General features: G+C 32.5%; 1 protein-coding gene across 1 annotated transcript in view; it reads left to right on the top strand.

Annotated features, from left to right (window-relative positions):
* LOC129223182 (corticotropin-releasing factor receptor 2-like) overlaps window positions 1-12,064 on the top strand; it is a 144,067-nt gene that overhangs the window by 1,877 nt on the left and 130,126 nt on the right. The window contains exons 2-3 of the mRNA XM_054857749.1: window positions 3,107-3,238; window positions 9,259-9,353. Of these exons, the coding sequence (XP_054713724.1) occupies window positions 3,107-3,238; window positions 9,259-9,353 (227 nt within the window). The remainder of the gene's footprint in view (window positions 1-3,106; window positions 3,239-9,258; window positions 9,354-12,064) is intronic.

Here is a 12,064-nt window from a genome sequence, read left to right as displayed (position 1 = left end):
AAATTTATAACTTGCGCGAAATGTGCGCAATAAAAACATATTCAGTAAGTGTCCTTAAAAGACGTTCTGTTATCAGAGAAGAATAGTAGAGATACACTTAAAAAGTATCTAAACTTGTGTGATAGCATTCAGATATAAGTGAATGCTTTGTATTTGAAGCGGAGAGGATTTGAATATCTTGAATACTAGAATATCTAATCATAAAAGTCGCCTTTTTCAACAAGAACTATATTGTTATTTTTATTAGTTAGCTTTCTTGACTCAGTTTACCGAGAATAATCTAGTAACTTGGGAATACTCAAGAAACATTTAAGAGTATATTTCCCAACGTCTACTGCATATTTTAATCTTTTTTTAAAGTAGAGGAATATGGGGCAAAGTTAAATGCTTTTTTTTTTTTTTTTTTTTTTGCAATTTAAAGAGCCACCTATCTAGCAATATTTTAACTATGTTCTTAAACATGCATTTGATTCCATTCAAACAATAAATTGTTCTAAAAATCAAGGTATATAATTACACTAGTCCTTTAATGAAATTACTTCCCTTCTTAATTTATTTTGTTACGTATCAAAAATAATTTTGGTTTCGGTAAAAGTGATAAAGTGTTGTAACTAGGCCGAGGTGGCCTGATCGGTAAGGCACCGGGCTCGTAACTGGAGAATTCCGGGTTTGACGCCAGCCGCTCGAAGATCCTCCGTGTTCACTGATGATGACCAAGACACGGTAAATATGTCGTGGTCATAAAGTCTTCCACTTGAATGAGTGCCTCTAGGGGTGCTAACCCAGATGTTGTTGAGCTTCTGGTTTGCTTCTTAATTTTGAAATGTTGGACTAGATCCTGTCTTTGGTTAGATAACCTATTTTGCTATTTCAACCTTCTTTGCGGTGACTCATTGGTATGTACCGCAGTCTAGACCTACCAATAGCTAAAACACATCTTATTGCGTGACACTGATTTGTACTAGTTCTCAAGTCTAGATCCAGCCATTAGTTAAATTATATCTTACTACCTGCGTATCTCTCACTGTGAAGCGTTCCATAAGCTAGATCAATCGCAGCCTAAAGTTAGACATACTATTACTACTCACATATCACTCATTGACGTCTGCACAGCAGGCTAGATCTAATTTAGAGCAGTATAGTTAAGTAGATTAAAGAACTGCAGATTATTATTCACTCATTGTAATGCGTAAATCTAACCTCTAGTTATATTATATCTTGAGAAACCTCCTTAAAATCTACTCTAGTTTATTGATGTGCAATCATTCAATTCTAAGCACGCGCGCTTTGTTTTCATTGTTATTGGGCTGAACACTAAACTTTGCAAAAGCATAATCTACCATCACATGCTATTTTTATGTTGAATTGACTTTTTACTGATTTATCAAGTAATTTTGTTGTTTTTAGTCGAATGGAGTTGATGAGGGATCATCCTTCCCTTACAGTGTTTAACACATACCAAAGTTATTTTTAATGTTTTGTCTTTTAGAATAATAATTACAGAATGCACGTACATCCTTTTTAGTTTTCTTCCTTTCCTTTTCTTTTTTATCTTCTCGTTTACATGGCTTGCAGTTCTGGTTCACATTAGCTTTGCTAGTTTTACGCTCTTAGGCCTTATTGTTATCGGTTATACTGGAGGGACACATTCCCATCTGCAAAAGAAACTATTACAGTAATAATCAAGTTGTCATCTATATAAAATAATCTTGAAAAAAAAATAGAACCGATTTCAAAATTGCTCTAAAAAGTGAAAAATAATTTTATTCTATGAACACCATCGATAACACTTTTAAATATATTTTTTGAACTCAGAGCAAAAAAAAAATGGAAAATCAAGAGTAACCATGCTTCGTTCATATTTTTTTTCAGAGAATCATCCGAACTTAGGAACGAAACATTTGTATCTTTACTCAAATATGCTGTTATCAACGTATAGTGTATGTGGTATTGAAGAAACTGGCCTGGTTAAATTTATAGTTGTAGTTGATTTATGGCTGTGAATGATTTTATCTATCGTTTTTTCGCCAACTTCAAAAATTATGTTTAAAAATATTATCGATGGTGTTCAAAGAATAAAATTATTTTTCCCTTTTTAGAGCAATTTTGAAGTCGGTTCTTTTTTTTCCAGAATTATTTTATTTTAATTTTTTTAGTGTAAATGTATTTCAGAAATAGTAAGAAGTTACTATCACGAAACTTCACCTTATTTTTTTCATAAAAATGTTCCATACTGAATAAAAAAAAAAAAAACTATAAACACGCAGTAAACTTTAAGCGACTGTCACTAAAACTTATCTCGATTCCTCTCTGGGATTCATTTGTGTGCTAATTTAAGTATAACCATTTAAATATTAACGTTTTCCCAAACTAATTTACATTTCACAACATACAAGTTGCTTGTAATGCAGTCCTATATCTTCTTACTTAGCCCCAATTATTTATTACTGGCATAGATGATAATGATAAAAATATACTACTATAGCTAGTGCTAACCTAACCAAGTAGCATTGTGATGGCTAGGCAGATCCTAATCACTGCATTACCTCGCTTCCAGGTTAGATTTACCCCCACTAAAGAGCAGCCAAGAGCTTGAGACAGTAAAGAAACTTGATGCTTGCTTCAGAGAAGCCTTCATTCAAAAATCACATTACAATTTCTATTAATATTACTGTTGTATGACAATAATTTTTTTTAACAATGGGTTTTATATTTAATCATTTAATAGGGAAATGGCATGAAATTTGCTGTTTTTTGCCCATAACCTATCCATTAAAAAAGAATAATCAAAATCGGTTCACTAGATGAGACGCTGTGAGTGGACAAACAAACAAACAAAAAAAAAACATACATATGTTATGAACTGATAACCGTCTCCTTTTTGAAGTCGGTTAAAAAATATGACCGTTTGTTAATGCTGTTAGAGGAGGATTAGAGTATTTATGTGTAATGAAATTACACCATTATGAAATTGTTTTTTATGGTTTATCACTTTTTCAGCAAGTAATTTTTGCTTGGAAAGTACTTCCGATACGTCTAGAACAGTTCAACTTGATTATTTTTCTTTTTAATAAATGACAAAAACAACTTCTTTTTTCTTTTCTAGAACCTTACTGCAGACCAACTTGGGATTCCTTCTACTGCTGGCCGTCGACGGCTGGTGGCACTACTGTCGCAAGACTGTGTTCGGAGATATTTGCCAATTTCGACGTTGGATTTGAAGGATCTAAGGATGATGGTAAGTGATTTTAGAAAATGCTAACTTATTTTTACTAATAAAAAACTGAAAATTAACTGTAAAGAAACCCTCTCTCATAATTGTTCATCAAAAGAGCTGTACAGAGATGTTAGCAATTCGAGCAGACGAATGAATAATCACGTATTGCAAACTAATCGTCCATGAAATTATATCGATACCATTTGTTTCGTTTTCGGTACAACTTTGAAATTTTTCTGTTACTTTTTGCGAAAAAAACTACTCAAAATATCGCTAACGAGGGAGAACTACACGTGTTAGTTTAAATTTTTATATACTTTTTTCGCCAAACTGATCGTAGTAGACTAAAGTAAGGTTTATTAATTTTTCTTTATGATAGGATACGTGTAATATTTGCATAAACCTTTCATAATCTGATTTATGAAAAAGTTTTTTTTTTTTAATTTTATTCCCATATCTTCTTATTTTACTCATGCAATTTTTTTCCAAATGAGTAACCATTATCCTTCGTAGTCTAACAACACGGGAACTTTCTTATGGTAATTTGGTCAAAAATCTCTTTTGTCTCACAAAGATATTTCCTCGCACTCGTTTTATAGATAATTTCGCCAATTGAGTCCCAATTTGATTGAAATTTTTATACACCTCCCCAAAAAATAGCACAAAAAAGACCACATGAAAACACGTTTGAGTATATTAATTAATAAACTAAAATATATTTTGCCATTTCTAACGAGGTTCTAAGTGACCTTAAGTTAAAGAACGACTTAGACTAGGCAAATAATTCATTTTAAGTGGATTCAAAAAGAATCGCGTTTTAATCTTGTATAGCAAACAATAGTACAGATTTTTTTTTGAGCAATCAGGATTGCTTATTGCTTTCATTTGACTTTTTTTGGCGAGCTATCATTTTATTTTCCCACCGCCACCCTCCGCACCATCACCGTCGACCGGCGCGGCGGCCTCACGATGCTGCTCCTCTAACGAAAACAGTCTCCAGGTTGCGTCAATATCCTACACTTACACGCATACATACATACATACACGCACGTACACACAAACACACATACAAACACATACACACATTCAAACACATACATACAGACGCCTACAAATACACACACCTACACACAACTACCCACACACTCATGTCTGCACACAGACACAAACACACATGCCTACACACACAAACACACATACCTCCATACACACGCTCGTGATTGCGAAAAACATAATTGACTTTAAAAAACAATAACTAGAAGGCCTACCGCTGCATTCAGCTGCCAAAGGTATGAAAAAAGTTTTTTTTTATTTTTCGTTTTTACCAACAAATACAATAGAACTATTGAAATATGAGTGAGACAGTTTTAAATAGAGAAAATGTGATTCAAAGGTAACCGGAAAGATTTGACCAGTAAACATTAACTCAAGCAAGGAAAAAAAATATTTTACCCAATATATTTTGCTTCCGTTTTCTGGTGGCTCTAAGTGACTGTACGTGAAAGAATGACTTGAAACTAGGCAAAGAACTCATTGCAGTTTCTTAATTTCAGACAACTATGTCTTTTTCATCCATTTTATACCAGTAAATATCATAGAACTGTTAGAATATGCGCGGGACAGTTTAAAACAGAGAAAATATGACACAAAATTGACCGGAATGACTACCAGTAAGCATCAACTTAGGCTAGTAAGAAATTTGCATGAACCCAATTCTACAAGTACAAGCGTAAAAATACAACTTCTGGTGTCTCCCCAGTTTCGCCGACACGAAATCCCGCCCCCCCCCCTCTTTTTTTTTAGTTTCTATCAAACCTTTTGATACATTAAAGGGGTAACAAATCTGAAATGTTGGCGAAACTGGAGATAAACCAAACTTTTACGTCATTCTAGGACTTTGAACTAGGCAAATAATTCATTTTAAATGAATTTAATAATTATCTTTTATTAATTTTGAATAACTGTACAATAAATTACGATTTTTTTCTACCGTTTTATACCAGTAAATACAATAGAACTATTAGAATATGAGTGGGGTAGTTTAAACCTTTACAAGGGAGGTACAGTCTCACAGGGCGTCCAAAAGTTCATCGGATCACCCGTCCAGTTTTCCCCAATAGCTTTTTGCTTTGTGACCTTGAACACCCCTTGCTTATCAGTATCTTTAGGCAAGTGCATCTGGTTTAAATTTCATTGCATTCTCAGAAGTGGTCTGTGAGAGCGCAAACTGCCCTTCAGTGTTACAATTTCCGGCAGTAGTAGACATGGCTCTAAACGTTAGAAACCGCGGATATAGGTTCATTTAATCTTATCCGCGTTATGTGGAACATATGCAACATATTCAAGTTGTGGTTGAGAGTAGTTTGAAATGTTTACAAACTTTACGCAATGATGTTGTAGGGTTGTTGAAGGCTGAATTATTTCTCGAAATACGACGCGAAGTATTAACAGTTAAAGGGCTGTCAAAAATTTCCCGTAACGTGATAAAACCAATTTTGTGGAACTAAAATGTTCTGTATATATTTAAGAACTAAAATGAAATCATTAATAAATAATACATTCGTTTTCTTTACGAGTAGATAGTTATTTACTACAGCATGTGATTTTCTCGAAAACTCTTAAGACTCTAGCAAAATTTCCTCAAAAAAGGTATATTTCGATTAAAAATACAAAAATATTTTATCCCCTTGCTAATAAAAATTCAAAAAATATCTGTGGGAAATTAGAGGAATTTATCATAATTACACGATTTTTAAAAAATTTGCAAATGGAGCTGTCTCTGAGACCTCACGTCCCCTGTTACGTCCTATTTTTTCACCTCCCCTGCTACGGGTTAAAATAGAGAAAACTTGGCTTAAAGTTAACCGGAATGACTTCACATTAAGTAACATCAGTAAACATTAAATCAGCCAAGGAAAAAAACCTTCATTTACCTAATTCTACAAGTTCTAACTACACAAACGTAACAACAGAAATTCTACATCGCTCTAGTAAAATGTGCGAACATCACTGCACGGCTCATCATTAATATTGCATTAAGTACACCGACTGAACATTAACCAGGGAAACGTATCATATACTTAGCATGTTTTAGCAAAATGTCGTTATCAGGTCCGAAATAGTTTTCAGTGATTAGAATTTTAGTGCCTTCGGTTTTTATTTAACTGAAAATGAACAATTGTGTATGATTTCAGTTTATAAAAACAATAGCCCCCCCCCCCTCCCTTTTTTGGCGTTTTCCATGTAAAGTTATGGGAAGGAGTGTAACGCAGCTGCGATTTTAAGCAGATTAAGAAGTTTTGAGAAAAAAAATTACATTTTTAACTGTGGAAGTTTAAAAGATTTATCATTTGTTACACCACATATTTTGTAAAATAAGAAAAAAAAAAGGATTTTGAAAATTAAATTATTAGGGTAACGGCACCAGTAACAGACATGCTTAAGACATCGCTCTCAGGTTAACTCCATTTTCTGAGCCGTTTAATGTATCTAGACTTTTAAAACTATTTTCTTTTAATGCAACTACATCTTATCTAACGTTTGGCTGCTTCTGGATCCTCTGAACTAGTTAATTCTATTTTTATTTGCTCAATTTCGAAAAAAGGTCCGACCCCCAGTAACAGACACCGACAATTCTGATGATACCCAGCAACTGATAGGATGAGGAAAGATGAGTAGTGGACATAATTCCCATTTTCTCTACAAAATGTGCTCAAGTTCTTTATTTTTAGATCTAAAATCTTATTAAATTCAAATGAACATGAAACACCGGCAGACTTTGTGGTTGTCTTTTCATCCATAAGCTCATTATTTTTTGCACTGAAAAAGGCGTTCCCTGTAACGCCGAAATACGTGTCTGCAGTAATTTACAAATTTGTGCTTCTACTTACGTTGTTTTGTCTTACTTTACTTGTGGTTACTGTTCATAACCTTCCACCACTGCCATGTAAATACCAACTGACCCATAAAATTCACTCTGATAACACAAAAGAGGGCTCACCGTATACGTGAGTCGCAGCAACATCCGTTTTACCCGCCCTTTTTTTTTTTTTTTTTAATCCAAACTTACGACTGTCTGTTACTGTTAATACTTAAAATACTTTTTTACTGATAAACCTTCGAAAGCTATTTTAATGCATCCATTTTTGAAATTTGTATTGTGCTCGAACAGGTAAGTCAAGATACTTTACATTTCTGAGATAGAAATGTCTGAGAAATTAATTAATACTTTTCTGCATTAGACATTTCTAATTAACAAACAATAGGACTTAGTGTTAAAATTGTCTTATTAGAACTAAATTCTATGTTAAATGTAATTTCGAAACCATTCCACATGATGATGGTGACGACTTTAACAAGTGTGACAGTTTATTTTATTAGATATACCAATCAGTAATGAAAATGCATACTTAAAGGATTATATTAAAAGAAAAATAAGTATTATTATTACTGTCCGACCATGGATTATATGGAAAGGCGAACATCTGATTTACAGGCGGAAATGGACGTATCTATTAGTTTTTATGGATGTCAGCGTTTGCAGATGTATGTCAGACTCTAAATTAAGCAGAGTTTCGAATATTTATTTATTTATTTATTAAAAGCATTGACACTACAGAAAGAATCCAGTTACAGTGGCAACAATATAAAAAAAGCAATTAAAACAAACTATACATTTAAAATATTAAAACATAAAGACTTGTCATTTTACAATTTTAAGTTAAAAATATCAAAATCATGACAATGAATGTTAAAAAGTTTGTAAAATTTAAAAAGACAAAAAATCAGCAACAAAGTTTCGTCTGGTAAAAATATTTTTAAAAGAAGAATGACTCCTAAGAGTCCAACTTGGGACAGCGAGTTGTATCGAATTGACGATATCTGAGCAGTCAATTAAATTATATAGAACATTGTAGAAAAAAAGAAGACACAAAAGTTCACGGCGTGATTTAAGAGTGGAAACGTTATAAATATTACATAAATGAGAGTAAGAATAAGTTAAAATTTTGATTATTATTTCTGTAACATAAGTAATAAACAAATTTAGATTGAACTTGCTCGGGAGTTTTAGATTTATTATTGTAATAGGGATTTCAAATAAGACTGCAGTTCAGTTTCATTCAAGTAAGTGGAACAAGCGCATCAAATTTTTACTTTCCCCCCTCATTCAGATAGACTCGCCTTAATTAAACGTTTGCCAATTCCATAAAATCCGTAGTTGGACAGTGTTGTTGATTTTTTTTTTTTTTTCGTATTTCATGAAAATAATTAATTGAATTAAGCTAGCCTAATCATAAATGGTTTCTAATACGAACATGCGTAACGTGTGGGACCATAACTGGTTAAACCAGTGCGTTCCACTTTATTTCCGTTTATGTAAAAATATTACAATAAAAAATTAATGAAAATATTACAGCAATAAAAGTGCACATTCTTCGTTCAAACTCTGCTAAAATGAGTTTTTTGATGAACTGGAACTACAGTCTATACTTCAAATTAAAAATAAAAAAAAAGCTTAACCATGTCCATAACTAGTCACATGTCCATCAAATGTAATACTATTTTATACTTGCGCAAAAAGTATTTTAAAACTGTATGAGCTTTAGTAACTTACGATGACAAGCAAAATTGCATTTAAGTTGTCCCGGGAAAATTTATGAATGAATACAAACTCTTGTACATTCATCTTCGTTAAGTACAAAACCATAATTTCATATGAGAAAAATATATGCTCTGCATTCCTTGACATTATACTATCTAAACAAACGTAACTTCTGCCTCATATGTAGCCCGACATGTAATATTCATGCAGAAATAATATCACTCAAAAAATTGTCGTCCAGTAATGGCGCTTGAATGTCTCCCATACACTGTTTATTTCCAGGCTAGGACATCTTTGTTTATGCATTGGTTATTTCTCTCTTTGCTTTGCTTGCGATGCTTGTGTGCATTCGGGGCTTTCATGCTTTCAACTGACTGCTTTTATTGTACATGGAATTGCATTACGGGTTATTTTATTATGTATAACGTATCTCTTTCAGCTGAAGCTTACCGCATTTGCAGCAGCGATGGACAATGGCTCTGGGGCAACTGGACAAACTACACTCAGTGCATGGACCTTCTGCCCAATAACGATGTAAGAGGTTCTTTTCTATGTGCCTATATAACTTTATCGTATGTATGTTTACTAACAGATACTTTATGGGTGTCATTTAGAAAACTAGTTATCTACTTCGACTTAAAATGAAATACATACAATGTTACATGATAAATATACAAAAATGTGTGTTTTTATGTATATATATATATATATATATATATATATATATATATATATATATATATATATATATATATATATATATATATATATATATGTGTGTGTGTGTGTGTGTGTGTATGTGTGTGTGTGTTTGTTTCTAAGAAATATTTTATGTATTCTTTTCACAGACGTAAAAAATAGTTATATGCGTTGTCAAAATATATAGTAATGAATCTTATTACTATACACACAAAATGTTTGCATGAATGATGTTAGCATTTGATGTTTATTTATGGAATGGAATGTAATATAATCTTGATGAATCACGCACAAACTATTCCTTAAACTTGAAGATCACCTGATTTTCGGTTTTTGCCATTTTAAACTAAGTTAGGATTCTTTAAAAATCAGAAAAGTATTTTCCTAACATCAAAAGTTATGTTTTCATTTTGTTTGTCGAAAGCAAAATTCCATCATAATTAGAGATGATAGCCGACGATCTTAATTAATAATTCACTTAGGTTATTTTTTTACTCAAATTATAACTCGCGCATACGATGAAAAAAAAATGGATCTGAACTTTAGTTTTAATTAAAATTACCTTTCTTTAGTTAATTTAGAAGCTTTGATTTTGTGACTCGAAGTCAAACTTGCGGTTTTTTCAATAGTTCAATGACATTCTGACGTTAAGAACTAAATATAAAACATTCATAGGGTTGCCCCTAAATTATTTAATTGGGTATTTTATTTTCTCCGGATGGCGAAGAAGAAGCAAAATATAGAGCTCAAACACTTCTTGACAACAATCTTTGCACTAGTTGTGATATAGTCCGACCGCGAACAAATGACTCTTGTCTGTCATTTGATAAAACGAGTCCATTCTTTAAAATAGGTAGGGACGGAAGAAAGGACGCGTGCCATATTTTCGAGTTCAGCAACATTTTGGCGATATGAAAACTCCAAGTGTATTTTCGTTTTGCGATTATTTAAACCTGAAATGTTTAAATTGCAGCAATTAAGTTGGAGAGAAAGTAAAAATGACAAGCTTTGCAATCTTTACGGCAACCCTGCTATTGGAAATTTTCAATTAAAATTAATTACAGGAGGCGTTGTTGTCTTTAACCAATGGCTGCTGAAAGAAGTCAAACAAAGACCCACCCACTTACGTAGGATGTGACCTGTTCAATGAGACATCTGCCTTGACCGTATAAAATTAAAATATTTTACCTCTTTGGCTAATTTCTTAAATTCCAAGTTGATGTATTAAGTCTAGAATCAATAACGCAATTTTAAATTCCGACTGTCCATCTGATTCTTCAACTGTCCTTCCCGTATCACCCCTCCACAAAACGGACAATTCTGAAACGAGGCGGAGCGGAGGCTCAATGCTTCGCAGTCATACTTTAACCAATTTTTACTTCACGAACAATGAAAGGCGCTCTTTTCATTATCATTGATCTATGATTCAACTACAATGCGGAAATCCGAAAGCGTTATGTTAATCATTAAACCGGCAACTGTGAATCAAATTTTACAATTTCTCGTACAACCAATCTTTTTAGGTACAAATGTTTTATTGTAGTTTACAGCATTTATTTCTTTTAGACTCTAGTTAGTGTTATTCATTTCATTTTACGAGAAATTTGTATGAACTGAAAATTAAAGCCGAGTACGATATTTTCGATGATATAAAATATTTTTTTTTTTAGTTTACAGAAAAATCTTCGAAAATCATCATGATTTTTGAGTTTTATTTAATACTTATTTCGAATTATTTCCTTCGGTGCTTTCTATCAATACTCACAGTTCCACATAAATGAAAATCTTAAAACTTTAAACCCACGAATAGAGACTTAAAAAAATCAGTCTTAAGTTCTTTTTTGTTTTTAAATTTCTTTATTGCAAAACTTTTCTTTAATGAGAAAATACTCTTTCTAACTACCCGTGGGCTTTTCAAGTAAAAAGAATAAAATAGTTTCTTAGCTAACGGATTTCAAAGCTTGAACTGCATCTATAGCTCTGAGAAGAAGAAAGGATAAAGGAACTTGGTAAATTGCTTTGTGTGAAATGAATACTTATCCTCGGCAGAACACCATGCTGCCCTAAAGCGGATTACAATCGTGATAAAGAACAATGCATTTGCGCAGACATTTGTAAATTGCATTTCATTCATAAATCGCATTACTATTTTTTGAAACTCAGAAAAATCCCTTTTTATTACTACTCAGTAGTACCTAGTTATGTCACATTAGCCACTTTCAGTAATTGAATGTCAAAGCTTAGAAAAATGTAATAATGTATGATAAAAATTCTTCCGACAGAATTGTTCAGTTTCCTCCTCCAAAAAAAAAAAAATTATATATATATATATATATATATATATATATATATATATATGATGGGGGACAAAATAATATGAACACCTGTGAAATGAGGAAAAATCTTTATTAATAGGGGGTTGGACCACCCTTTGATTGAAGAACAGATTGAATGCGACGGGGGATAGATGCATAAAGGTCATGGAGAACATTTAAAGGAATATTAAGCCATTCCTCCTGCAGAATGGTCTCTAATTCCGAAAGTCC

Source organism: Uloborus diversus, chromosome 5 (assembly GCF_026930045.1).
Source record: "Uloborus diversus isolate 005 chromosome 5, Udiv.v.3.1, whole genome shotgun sequence".
NCBI lineage: Eukaryota > Metazoa > Arthropoda > Arachnida > Araneae > Uloboridae > Uloborus > Uloborus diversus.
Note: the sequence above shows the minus strand (reverse complement) of the source record. Positions and strands in the feature narration are given on the sequence as shown.